Raw genomic sequence first — 27,251 nt, forward strand, 5'->3', positions numbered from 1 at the left:
AGTAAAATAATTGTCTCAGAAAATAATTATTTCTGTTTCATTTACAATCAGAACACCTTTTTCTTCCAGTTTCATTGTTAAAGGTGACCTAAATCTTTGACAGTATTCTTTTAAGTTTGATATCACTCAGTTGGGGTTTCTTACATACTGTTATTGGCAAGAGGCAGCCTCATCTGCATTCCCCAAGTGGAGTTGTGCTTACATCCAAAAATGAGAAGGGTTAAGATAGTGAGTAACTTATCAGTTTAGGCGGAAAATCAGAGGAAGGAGGGAATCTTAAATACAACAGGATATGAGGTAGCAGTTGTTAATAGAAGCTATGGTGATAAGTGTTTGCTATGACATTTTACCTTGGGAGGACAGAGGGAGTAGTGTTTCTGACATCCTGACTGGTTTTCCCATTTCACCTCCTAAAAAGGGTGTAACCATTTGGAATCCCCTTAGCAATAGTGTGTGCTAGCAAGTTTGCATTCAGCTACGATGTAGATGTCAAAGGTCAAAGTTCACTTTTTGCCTTCTCTCTCTCTCTCTCTCTCTCTCCCACCCTCACCCCTTTCCATCAATTTTATAGGGCGATATCCATGAGGATTTTTGCAGTGTTTGCAGAAAAAGTGGGCAGTTGCTGATGTGTGACACATGTTCACGTGTTTATCACCTGGACTGTCTGGACCCGCCTCTGAAAACCATTCCCAAGGGCATGTGGATCTGTCCCAAATGTCAAGACCAGGTATTGTTTGACAGACAGGGAGAGTTATATACAATGCACTACAAAGATTATTCTGAGTTAAAGAAAATAACCAGATCACTTGGCTTACTTAGATCAAGACAGCCTGACACTGAACAACTCTATTTGATCTGTAATAAGGCTTGTGTGAATTTGATCAAATTACCTCTGTTGGGAGTACCCACAAATACAAAAACTTTTAAGTCTTGCTTTTGTGCTGCCAGACTTGAGGTGTCTTATCTGTTACCCTTCTATTTTTACACTGCTTTTCTGGGGCAAAGCACACAAACTTTTGGGAAAGGTTCTCTATGACCATAGAAATTTTCTTGTATGTTTTAAGCACATTGTTTCTTCAACAGTTATAAGTATGTTCTTCTGGAGAAATAAATAGGATATTTGCACAAGCCTACCTTAATAGATTGAGAAAATACAAGCCCCTGTTTGCTGTTATAAATCAAACATCAGAGAAATTGTCTTCAATGATCTCTTTTAACAGTATCATCTATCATCAGAATAATGATGATAGGCAAATAGCTTGGGTCTTCTTCCTTCCAAATCCCTCTCTGAAAGTTCACAATTGAAATGGTTAGATTGTATTTTAATATTTCTTATCTAATTGCATTGAGATTACAAAATAAAGAAGTAAGCTTTTGTTTATATAGCCCTGACATGGAACTCCGGAAGTTGCAAAGGATTGCTGTTAATAGCAGTCTGAAGCTGTTAGCGTTCTGTCTAATTTAGCATATTGCTTGGTAGCCCATGCAACCTTCTGTTAACCAGATGGTAAAATAAGAAAACAGCCTGATATAGGATATGCTGCTCAGAAGAATGAAGATGCAAAATGCAAGCAACTTGGTCAGTAGTTGCAAATGAGGGGGGAATGTCATAACTTCCCCATTATTGCTCTTGCTTACTCTCACCTTCTCCCTCCTCTTTATGTTTCTCTGATTAGTTACCACAAAATAAGGAAAAAAAAATCTGAGTTATTTCCCTGTATAGTGACTGAGTCCTCTATCTTCTGAGTCACCTCTCTGATTTGCATATCGCAAAGACAGAGTATATGTTTTTCCTCTCTAAATAAAGTTCCTTAGGAAGGAATATGTTTCTGATCTTAAAGACATAAATGATGCTTACCTTTATAAGGAGGGTTTGGCAAGTGTATTTAAAGATGATTCTAATAAGAAAGGGGAGATAGGACAGTATCACGTTATATTAGCCAGGAAGTGTGATATTTGAATGTACAGAGTGGAGACTGCTCTGTGCCATGAGAAGTTTTCTCCCAGAACAACTAAAATCAGCAATTTGTCTAACAATGAAATCACGTTTCTTTCACCTGGCAAGCTTGACTTTAAGCTTGTGGCTAGGGAGGGAATTTTGAGAAAATGCTGGCCTTTGTGAGAAACAGGCCTCATTTGTGGGAGCTACAGTACAGTTTTGAATAATTCTTTCTCTTTAATCTCAGAACAGGTCTGCAAAGCTTCATGTTAACAGGGCTGAGACTAATGATAGCAATAAAAGAAAATCCTCTGTCTTTCTCTCTTTCTCTCTCTCCTTTTTCCATTCCTAGAGATAGGTTGTGTACCAGCTAAATGTCTATGCATTTTTCTTTCAGATGCTAAAGAAGGAAGAAGCAATCCCATGGCCAGGAACTTTAGCAATTGTTCATTCATATATTGCATATAAAGCAGGTAGGAAAATGGTGAACGACACTTGTGTTTCACTTGTAATGTTGAAAAATGTTATGAGGGAGTAGGATAGAACAGTAATGCCTTTACAAAAGGAGATTAAAGGGGAAGAACCTTGGTCACTAGTAATATGAAAAGGGCAATCTACATATTTGTTCAACCTTTTGTGATGCTTATTTGTGCAGGTGAAATTTTGGGTGTGATTCAGTGTGCAAGTTGTTGAATTGACTTTAAACACAATTACACCCTTTACGTAAAGCAGATTAGAGCCTCTGTCTACAGTGTGTAACAGGAACATTTTAAATATTATTCCTTGAGATGATTAGTATTCTGTTTTGCAGCAAAAGAAGAGGAAAAACAGAAACTACTTAAATGGAGTTCAGATTTAAAACAGGAAAGAGAACAACTAGAGCAGAAGGTCAAACAGCTCAGCAATTCTATAACGGTGAGTATTGCTCTCCCAAATAACTTTGCAGTTGTGTTCTGGTGCCAGAATATAGAAAAAAGGCTGTAGAGTGAATCCATGGACCAGACCTATCTTCCACTGGATTTACTGAGAATTGAATGAGCTGTTTATTCTGCTTTTTCTAGGACCTTGGGGAGCAGGAATGAAGTATAGCCAACATATACTTACACTGGGTGACTTATGCATGATGCATACTGGTTGTATATTGTAGACACAGGATGACCTATAATGTCAGCAACCCACAGGATTATTGTCTGTGAGCAGTAGAGAAAGTCGAATTGTCCGGTGGCTCACCTCAATTTGAATGGTTGAGCCTGTGTGCATAGTAGGAGTTACAGCCTTCGTGTGTTTTCCAGCTGTTCCTAATATAAAAGTGACCATTTACTCATGAGTGGCTCTCAGGCTCTTGACATCTTGTGTTGGCAATCAGCCCTTGGACACACCATGCATACCTCTGCGTTATATTGTTAATTGGACCATGCCATACTTCTAACCAGAAGCTGTAGTTTCCACTTTAATTTATAACAATAATTGGAACATACATATTAATTTGTTGTTTTTTCTCACCTTAGTATGCAAATCAGGCTCACGAGTTGTCAGTGTAGTTTTCAGCCCCTCACTTAGCATAACTACAGAATTAAATATACTGAAATCTCTTATGTGGCAGCTTCATTAAGACTGGATATATATTTAGATTTTGGGGGGCGGGGGGTAATACAGAAGCACTTTCTGGTCTGCCTGTCTTTGTCTCTTAGAAGAAAAGTAAGTGCCCCAAGCTTAAAGACCTCTAAATGCTGACATTACAAATGAAAAGGTTGCTAGTAAAAAAGTGGTGAAAGATGCTTGTTAGCAGTTCTGGAGACTGTCATCTTCTGTTTAGTAGTAGCTGGGCATAACCTGAGCAGCACTAGAGCGCTAGTACTGCATCTCAGTAATGTACACAGGCAGGCGCAAGCCTTTAACAAGAGAGATTGACGGTAGGTAAGGAGAATTGTTTATTTTCTCTGGTCTGCTCATTGTTTATGCTTTCACTGGAACTGTCCAAAAAAGACACATTAGAACCAATTTTTGTGGTGTTTTTATGATGCCATGAGCTGCTTTTGTGAAAGCAGCAGTGTCTGGAGATCAGTGTAGATAAAAGGTTTAAAAAATGTAAGAAGGTTGCCATCTTCATGTAGGAACCTGAATGTCATAGACATAAAATAGCTGCCACCTCCTCCATTGTGAGAGTTTCAAATATAGATATCAGCAGTTTTTCACCTTCAAAACTTAAAAAAAAATCCACAAATGATATTATGTTACCCTGACTCTAATCTGATGAACTAGCTAGGATACTGCAGCTTCTAAAGAGAAAAAAGTGGCCACAAAATAAGATTTTCAAGTGAAGAAGGATTTGTTTTTCTTTTGAAATCCCCCTTTATTTATTGAGAGGAGGAAGTGATGTTCCTGCTAAAATGTATGTGAAAGCAAAGGCTGTATCCCATTAGTGGCATGCACGCACACTGTCAGCAGTCAGCTGCAGTACGATGCCTGCGTTTGCAGATCTGAGCTAAAGAAATTTCAGCAATGCAATGATAATATAAAAATAATAAGAACATATACTTGGAAGTTTTCCTTCAAAAGAAACACAAAAGGATGGAGCTGTCTGTGTTGATTTGCAGAACACCTCGGGATAAAAGGGGCCATAGCAGCTTTGTACGGGAGATTTAATTCCTCAGCAAGCAAGTGTGAATTCTCCTAAAACATAGCTCTTAGACTTGATGTCTTCCAGGCTGGGAAAGTGAAATTATAGCTGCAGTCCTTTCTAGGTGCTTACATTTAGATCTGTGATAATCCTATTCCTTCTCTTACCTTCTTTCATTCATATGAGGGTAAAGCTTGAACTTACTATTGCTTTTCTGATTTCCTACAGAAATGCATGGAAATGAAGAATACCATCCTTGCAAAACAGAAGGAGATGCACAGCTCCTTGGAGAAGGTAAAACAACTGATCCGCCTCATCCAAGGCATCGACCTTTCAAAACCCATAAACTCTGAGGTCAGTTCAGTAGCCATCTCCAATGGCATGGACTCCACTAACAATACTAATGCTGCCACCTCCACCTTAGCCCCCTCCCCTTCCCAGAGCTGCATGGTGAACTGTAACAAGGGCGATGAGACTAAATAACACAGTGAAGTAAGAAGGAGCCAAGGGAGGTGGCGGCGAGGAGGAGGAGCAAAATAACGAAACTCTAGAAAAGCAAAACCGGATTTCTTCTGGAAAGTGCAGAATTCTTTAGTTCTTTGGTTCCAGAGAGAGCGTGAAGATGCTTGTGCCAGGCGGCACCGGAGTTTGCCAATTGATCCTTCTTATTCTGTGTGTACATGCAAAGTTTGGATCATGTTACATGAATAGTGCCAGCTGGGGGTTCTTTGCCAGCACCATGCCAAGTGAAATAATATATTTACTCTCTCTATATTTTACACCAGTGTGTGCCTGCAGCAGCCTCCACAGCCACTATAGGTTTGTTTTATTTTTGTTTGGGGTGAGGAGCAGGGATGAGGGAGGAGAGCAGGTTTCAAATCCTTATTTGCAGAACAGTTTGTTTAGCTAGGGGAAAAAAATAAACAAGTCCAAAGAGCCTGTGGGCTTTTCCTGTTTCTAAACTCTCAGTACTATTAAACCAAAAAAACAGAAATATAAATTATCGAATCCCAGTGCCCAGAAGGGACAAGTCTATCAAATAAGCAGTATTTACTATTGTTTAGACAGGAGATGTATAAAAGGAATAGAGATGGACTTTTCACTGAGTAACCAGCACATGTGCAGGCTGAGGATCTACTGTCCCAACAGCTTTGGGTTAATCCTATTTCTTCACATTCGACAAAAGAAATGCATTGCAGAATTGGTTTGGGTCCTCACACTCGTGCGGAAAGCCTATATTGGGAGTGGGAAAACAGAGGGCCAGAGTGGTCAGCTTGGAGTGTTGGATGGAGGTGTCCCAAGAGAAAATGTGCATCGATTACTTGAAAATGAGGTTCCAATCCTTTTCTATATTTATAAACAACAAAAGTATCCTGAACAAAGTAGCACATGACCCAGATGTGTGAACTGAACAGAGAAATGTCCTTTTCTTTCGCTTCCTTTCTCTTTCTTTTGGTAACAAGAACTAAATAAGGAATAGAAAAGCTGTTTTTCAGGCTGACAGTCTAATTAAAGAGGTAGATGGGACCTTGCATGGTATAGATTAGAAGTAATAGTGTCAGTGAGATACAGTGAGTCTTTGTGAGTCCTTGTGTCATCGTTTTGGGCACTGTTTTTTTATGCAAGGGCAAAATCTTTGTATCTGGGGGAAAAAACAACTTTTTTAAATTAAAAAGGAAAATAAAAGATATTGAGGTCTTCCTAGTGTTACTTAAAATAAGATCAAGGTAAGAAACATTGTAAAAAATTACAAAAGTGCTATTTGTTTCCTAAACAAGTGATTTCTATTAAAAAGGTGTCAGAACTGGAGAAAATGCTGTGTACTTAGAATTTTTTAACACAGACTTTGCTTATTTATGATGACATTCTGCTGTGTTTGTGTTTTAAAATCTGATGGGACAGTTTCCATAAATTCTACCATACATGCTACTGGCTACTCTAAACTGAATCAAATCCTACAGTGCTGGATCTCATCCCCACCTGGAGGATCTGCCAGGCTTGTCTCTGCTGTTACCGCATCTCCCCATTCTTTCATGTGTTTGTAACCCAGAGAAAAGCATTGGCAGTATGCTCGTTTAAGGCTTTTATACTTTTGTAATATGGATTGATTAGAGCTTGGGAATGAAAGACAGTGAGTTTGTTGGACTGAAATCACCTTCTGTTATATCCCCTTATATCAGAAGTTTATCTCTTTTATGTTATTATCCTTTATTCTAGGTAGCAAAGCTGGGCCTGTGCTTCTCATTACAGTGGGCATTGTCTCAGTTTAGTGTGCTGATCCTGATCACTTACAGTTGTGTCCCAGAGCTGCCTAGTTTCCCTACTGCATATCAAACCCTGTTTCCACTGGTATACTGGCAAAATTCCCTTTACTTCCAGTGGGAGCAGAGTTGGGCTGCTACACGTCCTGTTGGAGGCCCAGAGCACGTGTTGGCTAGCAAGGCAGACTTGCTCAGCTGATGTTCCTAGTGGAATAGTGAAAAGGCTTGCATTTCAAGGATGCATTTCTGAGGAAGAAGTGAATAGTCCAGACAAGACATAGACTGAGAGAGGCTCTTTGCTGCCACAGCTAAGTAGCTTCTGTGGGATTTTTGGAGTTGTTTCCTTTCTTCTCCTTTAGGTTGCCCTTCTGTCCTTTAAAGACCTTTCTTCCTTGCATAGAAGTGAGTGTGCACTATTTTCAGCGTGGAGCTCAGAACCGATATCCTGAGTACTTAGGCTTGTCTGGAGCTTGGGAAAGTGATTCTTACATGCACTTCTCAGCTAAGCCTGCAATAACCTTGACTCCATCCTTAGTTGTTTGAGTTCTGTTCTGGAACTAGTAGAGCTGCAAGGATAAATTAGCAGAAGTGGCAGCTGGGCAAATGACGTCAAAACTGATCAAAACCAAAATCTCTTTGCATCAACCCAGTTAGCACTGAAATTCATTACCACAGGGCATCATTGGGCCAACAACCCATGGCATTTAAACATAGAACTATGTATTTGAAGCAATGAAGTGAAATAATAAACTGAATACGAGCCTTCTTGCTTTAGAATATAAGCCAGCAGCTAACTGCCAGATACTCAGGAGAAACTTCCTTTCTGGCCAGGTTATTCTCTACTTGGTCACTTGGGTAATTCCTGCATCTTCTTCTGAAGCGTCTAGTACGTTCCTTGTAAGAGATGGGATCCTGGAATAGTTGCACTGAGTTGTAGTCGTTCTCATGTTCTTATCTCTAGTGTTGTTTTCTCAGCTCTCCTGGAAGCACTGCACTATTTTGGGGTAGCAAACTATGTCTGAAAGCTGACAGTCCTCCTGTTTTCTTTGCTGATTCAAGGAGGGATGGAAGTGAAATTCAGTGGTAGCCACATTTAAATCTGAATGCAGTTAACCAGCCAGGAGTTGTTAAAACAGCCATTACTGCTTTTCCAAAGCATCTGCTTGTCTCTAGAATCCTGGTAGGTAAGTGTAGACTTACATCTCCCTTTTGTTACAGTGTTTGTATTATAGACTATAAAAGCACACCTTTTGTTAATCATTACCTGGCAGAGAAATGATCTTAACTTAGGCTTCTGATGCTGCTAGGTAGTTCTCTCTCACTGATCATTTTTGGACACTTCCCCTACTGACTCTGCAGCAACATCAGTCAATAGGCAAGGAACATTTCCAGGGCTGTGCTTACTCTGGTGATGCTGCTGCTACATAGACACAAGTAAATTGGGGCCATTTCTGCCCAATTAGAAACAATGGAGTGGAAGGGGAATTGGCATTTGCTAAATAGAGAAGAAAATGTTTTTTTTTTCCTAGCTGCTGTAAGAGATTCCAATCAAGGAATAAATTTAAACTATTTGACAGCTTTTAAGCTCAAGCTTGTACTAAGGTCTGCTGGGGCTCTTTTTTTCCTCATGTAGTATTTCAGATAAACTGAGTTTGTATTAAAACTTCTGCTCTTTGGGAAGCTACCGTAATGGCTGATGTTGTGTATTTCCACCCACCATAAAGATATTAACTAATTCGTATGTCATTGCTTGTCGTTGGTGGGAAATAAGTGACTTTTAAATCTCTGTTACAAAGAAGGAGAAGGTGAGGCTGCAGAGGAGGCTCATATCAGAGATGTTCTTGGCCCTCAGCCCAGTGCTGAGGGCCTTAAGTCACCCTGCTGCTTTGACCGCCCAGAAATAGAGTAAGAGTTGCAGAAGTAGTTTTTCTGTTCTCCTTGCAATCTGTTCTTAAAACAGCTGGAAAGGTGTGGTGTGATCAAAGTGGGAGAGTGAGCATGTGACCTGGCTAGAACAATTAGTATTATCATTAGTATTATTATCTTTGTTTAGTGCAAGCTGTACAAAACATGGTAAAGGCAATACTTCTAGGGATTATTGGTAGGCAGGGTGAGCAGAATGGATGATTCTTTGAGGATATTGCTAGCCAGGAGCTATCATGGTGGTAGGATAAATTAATGATTTGCATGCCCAAAACAAGATTTTTGTCCTTTGTTGCAAACAAGTTTCTGTTCATGGGGATATGAACTAAAATCTGCTGACCTAGAAATTAAAGAGGTGATAATTCTATGGCAGATCTGTTAGCTTTGTTGTTGATGGGAAAAACAAGATTGTATTTTACCCTTCTTAACTGATCAGACTTCAGAAAGCAAATTGGTATTCCAGCTGTCTAGAAATGTGAACACTAATTCTGACCTCCTTGGCTTCAAATCATCCTTTTCCATGAACTGTGGCAGAGACAGCCCTTGAGAGCAGCACAATCAGCGCTTAGGAAGACCCAGAGTGAAACTTCCCTCTTAGTCCCACCAAGCTGTGGCAGCCCACAATGCAGGGAGTAAACTGTGACATTTCCTTCTGATGTGGATACAGTGAAAAATATTTGTAAGTTTGTAGTGTGCGTTTATCTTTCCTTTCTTTTCCCAGCTGGGTTGCACCATGCTCTCTTTGCTTTTGAAGCACTAATGATGAATATATATTTTTTAATGAAACCTGTTTTTAAAAAATCACATTCAGATGTCAAACCAAAATTGACTCTTTTACTGGGGTCTTCCCTGGTACCTTCAGCTGTTCAGGTAACCACTGAAGTAATGATATTACGCTTCCTGGTGGACCATGTCCCTTTGGGCAGAATTGGCTGTGTCTTGTCATACTGTTTTGACCCTTCTTCACCTCCATTTGTCCTCCCTTGGGATTCTGAAGATCTAGGGCAAGTTCAACCTTGCTGGGTTACTGCAGAGAATTTTCTGACAAATATATAGAAATTCTTCAGAAGAGTCAGGAACCTGGAGGAAGATGTTTTGTCATGCTAATCATTTGGCGTTTAGGCTTGCCTGGTCAACAAACTACCTCAGCAAAGGCCATTCCTAAGCACTCTCTGGATTCTGTAGTTTCTGTCATTCAGAAGGCAAAATGTCTCCGAAGAACGCTTGCAACAACCAGCTAGGTTCTGGTCTCTGAATGCATGTGAGTGAGCCTTACAGCAACATGTTATTCTGGATCCTTGTTTTCTGTGATCAGACCTGGATCAGGGAATGCCCTAAGAATCAGATGGGATCAGGAAAACACAAAGAGCTGCAGACATCTTGTCTCCAGGTTATTGCTGTCTTACTCAGATTCTTCCTTAAGCCTCAGACCTGTTTGTAACACCTACAAAATGGAATGTAATAGTTGAAAAATGTGACTCTTATTATCCCCTCCCTTTAGTTCCCATTTTTCCCATGTTTATTTTTTATCTGGGACAAGAACTTTCTGCATCGTTGTGTCTTGTATAGGCTGAGCACATAGTTGAAACTTGCTAATAAAGAAAATTATTTATACCATGCACTGGTAAGCTTGGTAATTATAGACCCATAATAAGACAAACTCCTCTCCTGGAGAGGTTAATTTAAGATGTGGGCTTGTTTTAGAAAACCAAGACCTTACCTGTGTGAGGGCTTGTTTGTATCTCTTATCAGTATTACCAAACCATATGAGTAGTGAACTGAAAACAAGCTAGCAGAGAGCTGTGAAAATTGCTATCCTGTGCAAGTTGCCGGAGTTTATCACCTGAGAACAATCAGACCAAGCCTTCTCCTCTCCCTGTGCCAGAGGTAGGGGCCACAGGGAAAAGGAAAAGATGGGAAACCTCTTTATAAAAGTAAGGGCAGTGAGAAGGGGTATAGGTCTGGAGACAGAAGAAAGGAAAAGAGCAAAAAGGAGAAGCAAAAGAAAGGAAGATTACATGGGGTGAAGGAGAGCAGAGAGAAGAAATGGAAACAGTTGAGGAGGGAAAGTGACGGCAGGAAAAATCCAGAAGAGGCAAATGAGGGATCAGTATATGAGGAGATATCTTTGCAGTCACAGGGTTTGAAAATTCAATGGAAAGATTGGGACAGAAAGGCTCTTTATTCTGCCTTGATTTTCTGACTTGATCTGTATTCCAAAGGGACAAATTGTGGTAGGAGAAAAGAGCTGCTTGGCTGAAGTTGGGGAAGGAAGCAGGCACCAAATCTTCCCTGACTTTGCTTCTACTGCCCCAGTCATCCCATCCTGACCAGAGTCTTGTTTGACTTCTCTGCTACAATGTGGGATGAGGCAGATCAAGCAAACCTTGGGGCAGTTGGAGCCTGTCTGCTCTAATCTGGACTGGACTGAGTGAAAATTTTCTCCCTGGCTAGAATTATTCCAGGGAGCAGCCAAAGTTTCAGCTCTGCCAGTGTGGTAACTGCTTCCTAGTTGGAGTGTGATCAGCCTAGTCGAAACCAGTGTCAGCTTCCAGGTGCCCTGGATCTCAAGTGAGCAGAGGAGACGGTGCCTGGCAGGACCTGTGAGTCAGGTACTTCTTAACTCTCTCTTGAACTATCTGTGTGAGGTTCTTGCTCTCTGGGTTGTTGGATATGGCAGTTCTGTGCCAAAAACTGTTTGTGCAGCAATGTTTCTTGTTTCCTTAGGATCTGGTTTCTTTAGGGATGCTGGTAGGGAGGCAGTTCACCTGTTCCACTAGACAGGGGCATATAAGCTTAATGTGACCCTTCAGGAGCTGAGCCTGGAGAGCCATGCTGAGGCCCTGCATCAAGGCAATGTTAAGCAGCAGCCCATGGGGGACCCTTCTGGGAGACCTGCACTCACAGATCCAGCCTGTAAGTAGGGTAACAAACTCTGTGTTTCTGTTCTTCGCTCTGTAATACCCAAGCTGGTGTCAAATGTTTCAAATGGAGAAACCCAGCCCAGGCCACAACTAAAAAGGAAGAGCTGCTTAAGGGCCTGTTTACTATTAGTGTCAGGAGTGCCTGGGTAACCTAAAAGCTTTATAAGCCCGGCTCGGTCTTGAGCGGAAAGACGTCACGGAAAGGCAGCAGGGAAGCCAGTTAGCAGCACAGATTATCAGTCTGCTGTGTTCAGCAGAGTTCTCACCATGTAAGGAATTAGCAACATTTTCTTTTTCCTAAATTTACAATAGAGGAATGTAGAACTCTGCCCTTTTGTCCCCTGTCTTCTTTTATCTGTGTTGTTGGGAAAGAAATGTTGTTGCATCTGAGCTTTGAGAAAGCCCTGTTCTTGGTAAGTAACCATGATGGCCTTGTGGGTTTAGCTTATGCAGGGGAGTAAATCAGTGACTTGTGCAGGTTCACTGGTTGGCCTTGGCCAGTGCCCAGGGCATGTGTTCAGTGGTCAGCCTTGATTTTGGGTCCTCAGCACTGCAGGCTGGTACTGCTGCAGCACAGGGAATATGCTGTACCAAGGGGCTCCCCTTGCTTGCAGTCCAGATGTAGACCTCTCGAACTGGACATACCAAAACTGAGGTGGGGAGGGCACTTATTTAAAAAAGAAAGAAAAAATCCCCTCCGTGCCTCACTTTCCCCTCTGTAAAGCAGGTAATGGCAACTCAAAGAGCTCTAGAAGCTGGTTTTCTTGGGCTGCGGGCACTAGGAACAGGCACTGTTGAAGGAATAGGTACAGTAGCACTCAGTGCTGAAGGCAAGCAGGAGGCTGCGTGTTTCTGCTTGTTCTAGGCTAATGTGTAATTTCTAATCATAGTTTCATACGTTTCTTCACTTAATTATCATTGGCATCAAAACAGTGATTGACGCTAAAGCCAGAAGCACTGTCTTACCTGTCTGCACTCCCTTCCAGAATGTGCTTTGTCTCTGAGTCACTCCCAATGCCATATGCGACAGGCAGCCAGGGCACTGTAAGGAGGGTTTTTACTGCCACATAAACCCCTTAGACTCAGCCGTTCTCCCTGGCTGAGCACAGCAGCCCCATGCAGCCAGAACCAATGGGCGGTCACACCCCACAAACTGCTTTACTCCAGTTACGGCTTCAGGGAACCCCTTGCCCCCAAATGTGCGTTGCCACAGAACAGTTGTCAGAGGGGCCTTGGCCTTCTGTAATAGTCCCACAGAGGCAAGGCACAGGAGTGCTATTGCAAACTACATTAACCAGGGATTAAGGGGCAGGGGGCTAGTGCCAACCTGTTTAGCCTCCTGCGTAGGCTTTCCCAGCTAGGTAACTTGGCCACAACGGAAGGAAACCTCTTTGCTATGTCAACAGCAGTAAAGCTTGTGGTATAGGGAAATGAGTGTCAGTGAATTGCAGCTTGCCTGGGAGGGTTCAGTGCAGCAGTGAGCAGCTTTTGGAGCAGTATTTTGTCCTTTGGGGGCTGACTAGCTCCAGTCTCCAAACACCCACTTTGTCTTCCACAGCCTAGGGCAGACAGCGCAATGAAGGGAGCTCTGCTTCTGTAGAGAAAATAAGGCGGCCTTGACCACTGTGTCACGTTCCTGTGAATCACCATCTCAGTAGACTTATTGATAAGGCCACCACTACCCCCACCAAATATGTCACCCAGAGACCAAGCTGTAAAATGCAAGTCCTGGCTTGGGGAGGTCAAACCATGAGCTAGCACTGAAAGGTGCTGTGTGTCTTAGCCCCAGTCACCCCCCAGCCTGCCTGAGTTTCTCCAAATGCTTTTTGTTAACAGCCCCCAGCTCCTTGGGTCTCCAGCTGCTGCTACCATCACACTTGCCCAGGACCTGGCTTACCTCTGCTTCCAGGTGGCAGGAGAAGGCAGGGACCAGGGGCTCCCTGTGCCCTCGGCCCTCACTTCTAGGCAAAAAAAACCCAGGAAAACAGCTGGGCCTTGTGGATCATTAACTCCTGTGCTGAGAGAGTAGCTCCCACACTTGTCTGCCTGTGGTTGAATGAAATGCTTTTCTTGGCCCTAGTGTGCGTGAACACAGATGTGTTCAAAAACAGGAGCGTGTGCAAGCAGGCAGCAGCATAATCCTCACGCGCAGTCGCTGGCCTTATGCTGTGAGGGGATGGTAGCGGGTTTTGTCTGTAGTCAGTCTCTGCAGCTGGTTGTGACGTACCTAGTCGTGCCCCAGAGCCACCCGCACCTGTGGCTGCCAGCCAGCCTCCTTCCTCTTTGACGTTTGTGCCAGACAGACTCGGTGTCTCGTGTGCTGCCCTCCGTTTCCCTGAGAATCTCATATCATTGCAGGCCTTGGTGTAAAATACCCTTTTTGAATGGTACCACTTTGTTTTCACAGAATCACATAATGAGAATACTGACTCATGAGCTGGTTTGGGTTTTTTTAAATATCTCTATTTTTTTTTAGCCTGATGCTCATAGCAATCTGCAGTCTCTTTGCTGCCTTCCAGTCCCTTGTGGTTTCAGTTTTGGTACAAATGTGTTTAGATTTTAGCAAATTAAAGTTGGGGGGAGGGGGATACAGAGCATCTGATCAATTTGTATTTATTTATTTTAACATTTTACTAAATAAAACACAATAAAATCTCTTGTCTCCTTAGCTGTATTTCCCAGGAGGGGACAGCTCATGCCACAGACTATACAGGGCCCTAGGGGCAGGTTGGCCTGCCCGCTTTGCACCCAGCTGAAGGGCAGGCTGCAGACAAGCTGAGCGCAGACCAAAGTGGAGCTTGGGGAATGCGTATTGCCTGCAGAAGGAAATGGGTCCAGCCCTGGGAGGGATTTCAAAGCACAGCTCTGCAAAATGGCTGCAGCATACTCTGACTCAAGGTTTTTTTTCTTGGCAGGCAGAAGGGTGCTGCATTTAGCAGAAGTGAATTTTAGCTCTATAAAAGGGGCTGTGCTTGGTTGAGAAAAATCACCTCAGGCTCTAATCAATGGTTCCCTCCAGCTACTACTGTCCAGTAGAGGGCACATTGAGACTAAAACCTCCCTCATTTACTCTCAGGTCTATAAACGAGTTCACCGTTTATGCACATTTTGGGCTAAGGAATGCCTATACGAGGAAGGATTATCTGAAAATTATGCCACCCAGTCCTTCTGCCATAGGCATAGCAGTACACCTTCTTCCAGGTCCCAAAGCAGAATCAGCTACGGAGCCAGTGTTTCTCTAGCCCTCTATCCATCAAAGAAATGTCCAAAAGAGCCCCCATCTTCCCAGCATTACTATACTAATGTGTTTCTAGCAGAAAACAGGCTTTAGAGGGACAGACAAACTACTGGCTACACCTGATCTAAACTTCTGTTGTCCTCAGTGCAGAAGCAGAGTGATAACAGTGAGCTTCTGCTGCATTAAACAAAAGCTGTCTGTTAGGGGCTAGTTGGGTTGAGCTTTTCTCATGAAGATGCTACCACTTGCTTCACCGTGATTAGCAATGTCTTTACAGTGCTTTCCCAAATAAAGCCTCAAAGTACAACATGCTTCTGGCATACCACCACCACCTTCATCCCCCCTGCAGAGGCAAGGATGGCTGCTTACAGGAACTAAGATCCAGCTTTTATTTCTGTTAGTCTTGTAGAACCAACGTAGTTCAGTCGGGGGGAGCCGCATTAAATTCCACTTCCTGCATTGTGGCCTGAGCTGGGGACCAGCCCCCTGCACTAACCTGGTCTGCAAGGGTGCAGAAGTGAGTGCAGGGCAGGTGGGGGGAGGTCCTGAGGTCACCTCACAGGTAACGATGCAGAGCCCAGTTGACACACCGATCTCCGAGACAAGAGTTGCAGCACCACCAGAACAAGAAAATACACATCTCTTTTACTTGTGCTTGATTAAACTGACTATGAGACTAAACAGTTAAGTCAAAGAATGCCATTTGAACAGCAGTAGTTACAGAGGCAGGACTGCACCTCCACCCAGGCTGCACCCCTGCAGCTGTACCGGTGACCAGCAGATTTGATCTGATGTTAGGGGGTGTCCATGAACCTCTTTTTGAGCTAGAAGGGGAATGGCTCACCTGCTGCTTGGGGACACCGGCATTTTTTCTACCACCTGCTGCTCCCTGCTTCACAACCCTCCTACTGCACCAGCCAGAGAGGACAAAAGTTTCAAACACAACAGGCAGAGGAACGACCAGATACACTTTCCGCAACCAAGGCTCAGGCTACCACTGTCTCCCCTCCAGCGAAACAGCTCCTCCAGGGGACACTTGCAACTTGCAATAGAAAAAAAAATTAATAACCACACAGTTCTAACAAGGATTTGAAAAAGAATAAAAAAGCTTTAATTTAAAAATTAAATTAAAAAGAGAGAAAAAAAGCAAGAGGCGCTTGTGCCCTTTCCATACAATGCAATGTGTATGGCTCCTCCTAGCCATTCCCACCATGGATGGAAGTCTTCACACCTGCACAGATCTGGCTCTTGCAGATCAGAATAATGCTAAGAAGAGAAGAGCAGAGACTGCAGCAGCAACTGGCCTGGAGATCCTCCAGGGCCACCAGCAGGATCATCCAGGAGGAAGAAAGGATTAAAAAACCCCAATACACCCTAATCATTTACATCTTATGAGAAATGTATTAAATAATTTAAATAGTGTGAGGAAAGCAATGCGTCCTCTGTGCTCCAGTGTTGTGATAGCTGTGGAACAGTGCCTAGCCAAGCTGCTCTCAGCGCAGGGATCCAGCCACAGCGCTCAGCTACAACCTCTTCCAGTGTCGACCACAGCCCTGATTGATTGATTGATTGATTGTCGGTGACATGTCTGTATTTCCAAGAGTCGGGGAGGCTCAGGGTGGTCCTCTGCAAGGAGTTTCTCTGGCCCCCAGAGATGCTGTTTCACCCATACCTGTGGCTGCAGGGGCTCGGTGGTTTGTCCCACAGTGGTCACCCAGAACTGAAAAATCATCTAAGGTCAGCTCTACAACGGGGCAGGGACAGAGGCTGAATGTGTTACAAAGCTCCTGACCACAGCCTGAGCCTGCAGCAGCGACCCTGTAGCCACAAGCAGAGTGAAGCTAGACTCTGCCTGCACAGAGCCTTCTCATGCCTGCATGGATGGACAGCGCTTGGTGGTGTTTGTTAATCAGCCCAACAACACATCACCTTGCATTCATTTAAATAAAGCTGTGACTTTATAGGGCCAAAACTGAGCACAGTGACGAGCAGCTGACTGGTGTCTTGCACAAAAACCCTCTGTATAACCTTCTGCCAGTGCTGTGCCATGAGGACAGGGACAGATACTCTGCCTATATGAGCGCTGCTGTGGCCACGCTTGGTTCACAGCCATGCCGTGCTGTTGGCCCCCAAATAGTGCCTGTCACAGGCACGGCTGATTCCTGCAGAGACATGCAGGCCTGTTCTGGAGCTGGCTGCCAGGGAAGACAGCCCATCTTTGCACTCATAACACCAGTACTGGACCAGCCCCACTGGAGACTTTGTCTCCACAGGGGTGAGGAGAAACAATATCTCACCCTATTTACCAGCCAGTCTTGGTCCTGGCTTGAGCCAGGACTCCACAACTCCTGGTAATCTCTGGCCCTACTCTTTTCTCTGAGCTCTTTTCTGAGCCTGCTCCACAAAGGATGCAAAAGGATGTTCTACATCCCCTTCTCCCACTCACCAAAGCTCCAGAGGTAGAGTGCAGAGAACTGGGAACAGAGACCACAGAACAGGAGGAGGCAGAACCACATACAACTGCCAGGAGCCTGAAAGAGCCAGGACCCAGATAGAGGTGAGCCAGCAAAGACTGTGAATCCACATCAGCTAAAACTTCCTACTGAGGAGATGTCTGAGCTGGGAATAACATTGCAGGGAATCTGTAGAAGAGCCCCAGCACCAGTACATTAACCTTCTCTAGGGCCCTGGCAATGGGACGAGGGAGACCAATTCCCCTGGTCCCTGGCATGGGAGAAGGTTCCCCCATGCTATAACACAGGGAAGCTGCTGCTCTGACCCACGCTGTGGCAGTTTGATCCACAGGCCTCCTCCTGTTTTCACATCTGGCATCTTCCGTCTTAACTACAGGCATCCCATTCTTGGGCTGGAGAGGCTGTGCCGCCAGCTCGGTTTCCTCAAGCAAGACTATGGAGGTTGGCCAAGGCAGGCAGGAGGCCCTGCGCCCTCCCCTCTGCAGCTTGCTGCTAGTGCCCTGCATCTGCTGTCCCTGGGCGTCACAGGCTCCTCTCAGCAGTGAGGTATTTGAGCGCGGCAGCCCCGTACCTCCGCGACAGGTCCTGATGGAACTCCTCCCGCAGCGTCTGGAGGCAGCCCCGGTACCCTGCGCTCAGGCGAAACTTGGAGATGTCGAAACTGGGGGCATGGGGCATGTGGATCATGAAGGCATTGGGCAGGACCAGCAGCTCGTACTCCTGAGGGCAGAGTGGCATCCATCACCTCTGGCACCAGCTTGGCATTACCAACAAACACTTCACTGCCCACCCAGGACCTCCCCCTAGCACCCCCACTCCTACTGTGCCAGGAGCAGCCCCTCACCCACCTGCGCATCCAGCTCCATGATGTGGGACACCTTGTTCCAGCCAAAGCCCACAAACCTCTGGTCATACTTAGGGCAGTCTCGCCTCACTACAACGTAAGGCTCAAAGTCTGGCTGCCACTCGACACGGTATGGCACGGTGGCTGTCCGCCACTTGGCATAGTCAGTTGGGGCATGGCCTTTTGGCCACACGTGGTACCTGTGAAGAAGGACGGAAATGAGACACCAGAAAAAAGTGGCAGCTCCCATAGACAGGCAGAGGATGCAGGAGATGCTCTGACCTGGCTGTACCACAGCCACGAGACACAAGGCCATAAAGCTGGCTTCTGCTGGGTGTGATAGCCCTGCTGGATGGTGGGGCAGCTCCAGTCCCTACCTGAAGGTGTAGAGAGAGCCCATGTCCAGCATAGAGAGCAGCTCTGCTTTGGATTTGGGGAAGGTCAGGCGGTAGTGCAGGGTCTCAAATGCTGGCACAATGAGAGCTGCCTTCCTTTGGGGCAGCTCCAGCTGCTGGATAGAGTTCCTATGGCAAGAGGAAGAGTGTGAGGCCTTGCTGGGAGAGCCACAAACTGTGGCCACAGCCCCCCTCCTCAGCCCCTTCGCCCTGCCCACAGCTGTAAAAAGAGTACATCAACAGGGTTTAGGTCTTTCGTAGGGGTGCCACACAGGCGCAGGAGGAATGGGGAACCCCTCACAGCCACAGCTTCTTCCCCATCCACTGGTGTCTGGCAAAAGCATGGGCAGGATCCCAAGGCTGAACACAAAGGAAACTATTTCTGCAGGCTGAGAACTGCTGCCCAGGGCATTTCCTGCAAGACCTGGTACAGGGGGAGCCCAGCAGGCTGGGACAGAGCTGCCTGGGGAAGGCCTTACCTGAGGTAATCGTAGAGGCCATACATAGGCAGGAAGTCAATGTCAGTCAGAAAGACATATGGCGTCTGCGTGTTGGCCAAGGCCACGTTGCGCAGAAGGTTGATGGGGTAGAACTGCCCCTCCTTGTAGATGATGTGGTAGGCGACATTTCGGCGGGCACTCAGCACCTCCGAGGCCTGGGCGTAGCGCAGGAACTGCTGAGCCTCTGCATCTGACATGTACAGTGCCAGGCTGATGGGGCCTGCCCAGTGTTTGCAGATGGCCTCCAACATCTGTAACCTGCAAAGCAGAGAGCACTGCGTGAGCAGGAGTCCTGCCCTGTGGGAACTTGGCCAAACCAAGGGTGCAATGGCTTGAAATAGTTCCCCACAATCCTCTCCTCACAAGCCCAGACTGATTCCTCTGGGTAAATCACTGCAAGGCACTATGCTCATCACAGCTAGGTGGGCCTGAATCCCACCGCAAGTTCCCTACATCCCTTGGCTTCTGTTGGGACTGAGTTAAAACAGGTCTCAGTAGCTCTTCACCAAAGTCTCTGGGGAGAATCTGCTTAAATGCTGAATTTGGTTGTTTTCACCTGCCTCCAAACACTCACCCTTCAGGACAGCTCAGCTTCAAGAGCTGCAACCTGACAGAACTACAGGGAACTGGGAGGAAGCACTGTGGGAAGGTAGTGACAAGGCTGTAGGATGGGGTCTGGTATATGCCACCAATAGTGCTGAAGTGACCAGCAGCTTACTAATCTGGGGAACACCTTTCTCCGATGCAAAAAAAGTAGTTTGCAGTAGAGGTGAGGCTTCCAACTACCAGCAGAGAGAAACAGAAGATTCACAGCAACAGGATTGTCCTTACTGCCTGATGGGTAAGGAGCAGAACCTGAACCCAAAACTGGGAGCCTGTCAGGGAGCCGTGTACTGGCCAAGACCAGTTTGGGGAGGGGTGTTGGGGACAATTGCTGCTCCCAACATGGGGAATTGCTCTTCACTGCAAAGCTCTGTTCTGACGGTGATGAACCTGCATCAGAGATTCCAGGTAGCTCCTGAGCTGTGGAGTCACCCCAGAAACAATGGAGGGGAGAAGCTGTCATCCCACAAGCCCCACTGGCAAGTACCTGTCCATGGAGAGCTGGGCCACGAGGGTGACATCAGTGGGGTCAGTAAGGGCCGGGAACTCATACTGCAGGAAGAATAGGTGGACACGGTGCTGTGTGAGGTGCTGCCGGCGGAAGTCATAGCAGGGATCGTCCTCGTCCAACTCCTCCAGTGCCTGCTGCAGCTGCAATGCCACAAAGGTGAGACAGGGAAGGAGACACAGGGTGAGCCAGGGGGAAGCTGCCTGGGTGTGCCTTCTGCCCCTGCCCAGGCCACGCTCTGGGGTTGGAGGCAGAGCTGCAATTGCCCTCACCTGGTCGCTGGGAGGGCTGGGGAGGCTGGCACAGCCGAAGAGCTCCCTGCGCAACAGGTTCCCGTCGTACTCCAAGAAGGTCAGGTAGAGGTTGCGGAAGAACTCCACATGCTTGTTCTTCACCCGCAGCTTCTTGGGCGAGTTCCAGTGGATCACCTGGGGGCAGCGCAGGTCACTCCATGGAGGGAAAGTCAGCAGCATCCAATGCTTCCCAAGCCCCCAGGCCTGGTGCTGGCTCCCCAAGACCTCCAAAGCATGCTCCATCCTTCAGACCTTACACCCAGCCCCCTACAGGGCAGGAGCACCTAGCAGGGAGAGCACAGGGCCCCTAATGGGGGAATCTCCAGTTTCTCCCCCACTCAGAGGCAGGTGAAACCCACTCACCTTGAGATCCGAGACCTCAGTGTAGCATTGCTCTGAGCGGGTGTGATCGGAGAGCTGCACATTCCAGAAGCATGGGAGCCGGTACACCAGGGCTGGGTCCTGCTTGATCACTGCATTAAAGATGTCCTAGGAGAGAGGCAGATGAATGCACAGGTGGTTAAGGAAGGCACCACAGCCCTGACATGCTGGCAACACTACAGGAGTGCACCAGGACTGACTACCCTGGAGAATGGACTGTTACCTGATCAGCCAGCGAGGTGGAGAGCATGCTCATGAGCTCCCGCTCCGCTGTGAGCCGCCACATCTGCTCCCAGCCCAGGCGACGCAGGCGGTCCAGCAGCAGCAGGATCACTCCTGGGTGCCAGGAAAGAGGGCACTGGGTTACTGAGGGGGCACCCAGACAGATGCAGCAGCAGCCCTTTGCACCCACACAGACACTCCTGTCTCACCTCAGCCCTGCCCAGCCTCCCCGCTCACCAAACCTGCCTCAGCTGGATGCACTGTCAGGGTGCTTGTCCCCCCCACCCCAGCAGCCCCATGCTCACCAGTATTGAAGCCACGTCCCAGAGCGGGCCATGGTTTGTGGTTCTTCCAGAGGTTCCCCAAATACCAGTCGCTCTGGTTCTCTACCAGTCCAATCACCTGCTTGTCTGAGGAAAGAGAGGGACATGCACATGGCCCACCTTGCCATAGGTTCGGGGGCTTCCAGCAAACCCACCGCATAGGTGTTGTGACAGACTGGGACCCCCACCCTGAGGGAGCAGTGGGCTCACAGGGCCTGGGGCCCTGCTACAACCACAGTGGTTCCCAGGGGTGCTCTGCCCTCACCAGAGAACTTCCCAAAGATGGCCCAGAGCTCAGCGATGTCAGTGGCAAAGGTGATGTCGGTGTCCAAGACGATGACCTTGGAGAGGCTGGAGGGCAGCGCCTTGGTAAGCGTCAGCTTCATCAGCCCATAGATGCCGGAGTAGTGCTTGTTGGGGATCCACGACACCTCTGGCTGCAAGGTGACACAACCTCAGGACTGGGGTACAGTCATGCCATCACCCTGCCTGGGTGGGACAGCTGCGCATGCCCAGCACTCCCGCACAGAGGAGGCCAGCAAGGGACATGGCTGCCGCCCAAGCCCAGTGCCAGCCCCCCAACAGAACTGCAGAGCCAGCACCTTCTCTGCAAGCTCCCCAGGGCCTAGTACAGGGCCAGACCTGAGTTCCCAGGCCAGGCAAGGCCCCAGGACCCTGTTTCAGACCCAGGTGGAAGCAAGGTGCCCCCAGCAAATTGCATTTGCTCCCATCTCCCAGCTGCCACAGCCAGTGCCACAGACCCTGCACAGCCCAGCAGCTGCCATGGGGGAGCACACAGGCTCCTTTCTCCGCCTGCAATGTCTGCATTGCCTGGGTGCTGGCATAGCCCTTTTCCTGCACCCCCCCTGCAAGACCCTTCCCCAGCCTCCCTGTCAGAGCACCTCACTTTTAAACCACTGTATCTGGGGCAACCTGTCATCTCTCTGCAGCAGCACTCACTGCCCTGCTTGAAGTCCCTCCAGTCTCATGGTGGTTCAGAGGGGACAGAGGTGACAGCCAGACCTCTTCTTGCCCTCCCAGCCTGCCCCCTCTGCCTCCTCAGTCTCTCCTGCAGGGCAGCCAGGCTTGGAGCATCTCCTCCGGCTGCATCATGGGTAGCCACACACCACTCTTCCCCAGGCCTGCCAGGCACTTGCTGGCCGTGTCTCCTCCTTTGCTCTCACCCCAGGCTGGTTCTTCCTGTGATCACACCAGACCCCAGTCACCAGCACCACTCCCTGCCTTCACCATGACATTTCAGGGCTCAATAGGGGATCCATGTGCCCAGCTTCACTGCGGAGACAGCATTACTTGCAAGGGGCCTCCCCCACCCCCAGAGCCAGCCCAGCACCTCCCTTCTCAGCTGAACAGCAACAAGTCTAGAAAGGGGAGCAGGCGAGCGAGGGACCAGCAGCAGAACAGTTAATAGCCCCCCTCCCACCTACCCCTTCTCTGCTGCTCCCCTGGCCCCTCTCAGCCTTTCAAGCACTGAGTTGGGAAAGAAAAGGGGGAGAGGGAGAGGGTGGCAGGGGGTTGAGTGCCTGCCTTCAAGTCCTCGGCGTTGTAGAAGCTGACATGGACAGAGGGCACCATCCAGGACTGGAAGAGCGTCTGGAGGATCTGGTGAGCCACCGAGTCCGTGATGAGGTGAAAGTGGAGAGGGTTTTTCCTGCCAAGTGCAAGTGCAGCAGCGCTCAGCACCATAGCAGCAGGAAACAGCCACCTCAGAGGGACATGGTCCCTGCCCCCCTGTCCCCCCAACCCTGCCAGGGGGACAGACAGCAGCTGAGGGGGCATACTGAGAAAAATCACCTCTAGCATAGCACATCCATGTTACCTGTGGAAGAGGATGGATTTCACCAGGGTGACCACATCCCGGCTTGCATTGTGTCCAGCGCACACAATCGCAACGTGCAGGAGCTGTCCAGAGACAAATGACACCTTTTTGAGACTGAAGCCTTACACAAGGACCTGTCAGATCATCCCTCAGACCACCCTACAGGAAGAGACTCCATAACCTAGCCCTTCCCCTGGGGAAACGGAGGTCCAGCGAGAGGAAGGCATCCCTCAGATCAGAGCAGGGCCCAGGAGTCCAGCTGCTGCCCCTTTCCTGTCAGGTCTCACTCTCCTGAGAAGCAAGATGCTCTCAGACGCTGCCTTTGTCCCACTGAGCACCGCAGAGAGCCAGAGTGAGGTCCAGTGTGGCCAGAGCACTGGCTGAGCAGTGCCAGGCAGGTTGGACTTACTGGCATGCCTGTGCTTGGTCAGGGCCTTGGCTTCCCATCCAATATCCCCATTGTGCCACTGCACCACCATTGCCCACCCACCTCGCACTTGTGCACCATCCGCTGCTTGGGGCAGGCTGTGTGGTTGCTCCTCTCACCCCCGGGGGGGTCTCCATCCTCAGTGGAGGCCCCCCACTGTGGGCTGCCGTCGCTGCTGTCTGCCTGCACCTGGCTGAGCTGCAGGCGGAGCTGCTGGTTCTCCTCCTCCACCCTGCGCACCTGCGACTCCAGTGCCTCGCGCTCCACGTCCCGGCTCGGCTGCTCGCCCAGGCACGGTGGCAGCAGGAGGAAGCGGCCATCTGCAGAGACGCACAGAGCAGGGGATGCAACAGGGCGCAGCAAAGAGAAACCCCCAGAGCAGAGCTCAGCTTGGTGGGACAGGGTGTGGAGAGAGGGGCAGAGCCCCAAATTTGAGCTGAGAGGTCCCGGGACACCCCATGTGCATCAGACACTCAGACCTCTGCTCCTGCAGGCCCCAGGGATGCCCATGGAAATCTGGAGGTCAGATACATCCACAGGGAATAGCCACAGAGCAGCCACCCCAAGGCCTTGGCCTCCCCTGCCCACCCCATTTTGGGGAGCTTCCCTTGCTCCAAAAGGGACATGGCTGGGAGGACGAGCCAGAAGTCCTGGCCTGCCCCACTCACATTCAAGGCTGCCCACAAAGAGGTAGAGCCAGGAGAGGAGGATAGCCAGGGTCACCGTGGCAAGCAGCAGCTTCAGCTTCACGCGCCAGGAGCGCAACATGGTGGGCTGGCAGCAGGGAGCAGGGCGCCAAGGATCACGTGGGCAGGCCTAGCCCAGCTGATCCCAGCATCCTAGAGCCTGCGAGACAGGAGACAAGCAGAGAGCGGGAGTCACCAACCGGCCTGACATCCCCCACACAAGTCCTTCTCCTCCCTCACTGAGCGGGATGTCCCCCTGGCAGGATACATCTGTCTCCTTGCTCACTTCAGGACACTGGCTGTGCTAGCGTAGCTATGGGACAGGCACAACCACCTCTCCCAGCCAGGACTCTCCTACCTGTCCTAGGGCATCTGGACACCTCCCAGGGCCTGCCCCAGTACCCTGCTCAGGCCACGCAGTCTTTGCAGAGGGGACCTCAAAAGCAGGAGGAGGGAACGAGTCCCCCAAAAGCAATTTCACTCCAGCTCTGTTCCTTGCTGTCTCACAGGCCAAGGGGAGAAAAAGAGTTCCTGGGGAAGGAAGGATGCTGTCCCATTCCACTGCCCCATGCTGGAGGCATCCCTGCTGAGCTGGGTGGCCGGTCACCTGATGGTTAATGCAGCCTGCCCTTGAGATGGAGAGCAGATCCCTCCCCCACCTCCAGAGGCTGAAGGGGCTGAGACTGCTCTTGAAATACAGGCCTCAAGGACAAGGCTGGGCTAAGCATGCTGTGCTGCCCAGGGAGCACAGCACACACAGAGATAAGCGAGTAGCCAGAGCTCGGCACACTGGCTTTCTTCCCAACCCTCCAGCTGGCCGGTTTGGGGCTAGGGGGAAAAACTCTCCTGCAATGTTCCTTACCTAGGTCTCCTGCTGGCCAAATACCTTCCCCTCTGCTCACTGGGCCGAGAACAACTACCTGCCCTTGCAAACTTTGGTGTCAGACTGGAAAGATTGTGAATGGTTCAGTGAAACTCACTTCCCCAGCACTGCTGGCTTAAAGGGACACACAGCTCCGGGTGTGCCTAAGGCAGAGATGGGGAGCACAACCTCCTCCGGGGCTGGGAGAGGACCCATGGGGCACACGTGCCAAGGTGGCTGCTCGGCTCTGCAGAAGGGATGACTGGAAACCCGGGGGCTGCAGAGGGAAGAGGTGGGCAGCAGCGTTGGTGCAAGCCAGCCTCTCTCAGGAGGGACAGTGCACTTCACAAACCAAGAGCTCTCCCCTAAGGATCTGAACAAAACACGGTCACGGTTTTGTGAGGGATTGAGGAAAACACCTCCACAGCCTGAACTTCACCTCCAGGTCACCCTATTGGGGCAGCAATGCAGCTGCTGCTGCTGGGAACCATTACGCTGCGATCACTTTGGCCGGCAGTGTAGCAGTTCCCAGCAGCGATAGTCACGTTGCCCCAAAGCACTGCGAGACAGGCAAGGCATGCACCACGCAGAAATGCTGCTCCACATTTACGCAGCTACCATGCATCAGCCCTGGCCATGTCCCACTGGGGGAAGCTGTAGGGCCTCCAGCTATGTATAGGAACAAGGTGGCACCTACTGCAGGTAGCCCTGCCGTGGGATGGGTGCACATGTGGGAAGCAGAAAAGTCAGCCATAAGAGACGTGCTAGCAACAAGTCAAGGGAGGAGCCCACAAAAACATCTGCTTTGGAGAGGCAAGGGAGCTCAAAACTCAGCAAGCAGCAGCAAACAAGGAGGGATCCCCTCACCCCTCTCCCCCACAACAACCCCATGCTGGGACCTGCTCCCCCCGCTGGTGCAGCAGGCAGAGATGCCCACGTGACCCCCCCGCCACGCGCCCTGCCCTCTCCTCGCTGCCGCTGGCTCCCCTGCCACGGCACACAAAGCTGGCTGCCCGGCCTGGCCGCTCCAGCCATGCATGCTGCATTCCTCAGCGGCTGCGGGATGCTTCCCAACCGACCGGAGAGGGGGTTTCCGCTTTGCCTGGGGAGCTGCGTGCGAGCCCAGGGAGAGCACCACGTGTCCCCCGCTTTGTTCCCTGGGCCCGGCCCTGATGAGCTGGGAGCTAGGGCAGGCAGGCTCCTGCCAACGCCGCCTTTGAAGAAGCGCCACAGTCCCCACGCGTGTGGCTGGTGACACCTCTGCCCTGGCTGTACAGGGCTCCAGTCCCCCATGCCCAGCTTGGTCCTTTTTATGTGGAGAAAAAGTGGCAGAGACACATACTGCCTGTTGCCTCCCAGGAGGGGACCAGGCCAACCCAGGGGACAGAAAGATCATCTCTAGAAACCCCTGCCCTGAGATCCCTGAAGAGCCAGGTGCACAGGGAAGACACAAATCCCACAAAGCAAGAAAACACCAACCTCTTCCTAGCAGGCTGGCCTCTCTCCTTGTCGTCCCCCCCCCCCCCCCCCCCCCCCGCTTGCCGCAGCAGGAGACTGAGCCCCTGCCCTCCAGGCAACATCTGGAGGCTCAACAAAAGCCTGCGCTGCCATTCGAATGAATGGGCCGGATTAGGGCTGCTCCCCCTCGTGCACAGAGCCTGAGCCCATTGATGTGCAGATGCCGAGGGGGCCACCAGGGCTTGCAGCCCAAGACAGGCAGCCTGGGAGGACACCACCAGCCACACCACCCAGCGCGCCTTTAGGTGCCAGGTAGCCTGGGACAAGGGTGGAAATGCCTGCCCACAGCGGGGAATTGCTGGCTGTACGGCCAGTCACAAGTTCACCAGGAACAAGGGACATGCAGCAATAGGCTCAGCACTGAGCTGCCCGCAGGTAGGCTTGGACCCCACAGGGTTCGGCTGCAGCAAGGCCAGCCTAAAGGAGTACGACTGTCATAACACACAACTTACTCAGGGGTGTCAGGCAGCTGC

At 49.2% G+C, this 27,251-nt stretch overlaps 2 protein-coding genes across 12 annotated transcripts in view; one reads left to right on the forward strand and one right to left on the reverse strand.

Moving 5' to 3' along the window:
- Positions 1-14,322, forward strand: part of PHF21A (PHD finger protein 21A) — a 146,099-nt gene extending 131,777 nt beyond the window's left edge. For 7 of the 11 annotated variants that reach the window (XM_067296416.1, XM_067296414.1, XM_067296415.1 and 4 more), the window contains exons 15-18: positions 572-727; positions 2,337-2,412; positions 2,751-2,854; positions 4,788-6,373. In XM_067296416.1, coding sequence (XP_067152517.1) covers positions 572-727; positions 2,337-2,412; positions 2,751-2,854; positions 4,788-5,042 — 591 coding nt within the window. In that variant the 3' untranslated portion in view covers positions 5,043-6,373. The other 4 variants (XM_067296417.1, XM_067296418.1, XM_067296419.1 and 1 more) reach the window with 4 other exon arrangements.
- A 1,671-nt stretch (positions 14,323-15,993) lies between these two features.
- The window catches only part of LARGE2 (LARGE xylosyl- and glucuronyltransferase 2), a 29,831-nt gene continuing 18,573 nt past the window's right edge, over positions 15,994-27,251 (reverse strand). The window contains exons 3-16 of the mRNA XM_067296421.1: positions 24,381-24,558; positions 23,776-24,032; positions 23,286-23,368; positions 22,994-23,117; positions 21,714-21,885; positions 21,431-21,535; positions 21,127-21,239; positions 20,886-21,011; positions 20,502-20,657; positions 20,209-20,372; positions 19,098-19,376; positions 18,601-18,747; positions 18,228-18,423; positions 15,994-18,099 (exon numbers count right to left, since the gene is read on the reverse strand). Coding sequence (XP_067152522.1) covers positions 17,902-18,099; positions 18,228-18,423; positions 18,601-18,747; positions 19,098-19,376; positions 20,209-20,372; positions 20,502-20,657; positions 20,886-21,011; positions 21,127-21,239; positions 21,431-21,535; positions 21,714-21,885; positions 22,994-23,117; positions 23,286-23,368; positions 23,776-24,032; positions 24,381-24,480 — 2,220 coding nt within the window. The 5' untranslated portion in view covers positions 24,481-24,558 and the 3' untranslated portion in view covers positions 15,994-17,901. The remainder of the gene's footprint in view (positions 18,100-18,227; positions 18,424-18,600; positions 18,748-19,097; positions 19,377-20,208; positions 20,373-20,501; positions 20,658-20,885; positions 21,012-21,126; positions 21,240-21,430; positions 21,536-21,713; positions 21,886-22,993; positions 23,118-23,285; positions 23,369-23,775; positions 24,033-24,380; positions 24,559-27,251) is intronic.

This window comes from Apteryx mantelli, chromosome 4, assembly GCF_036417845.1.
Source record: "Apteryx mantelli isolate bAptMan1 chromosome 4, bAptMan1.hap1, whole genome shotgun sequence".
Lineage (NCBI taxonomy): Eukaryota > Metazoa > Chordata > Aves > Apterygiformes > Apterygidae > Apteryx > Apteryx mantelli.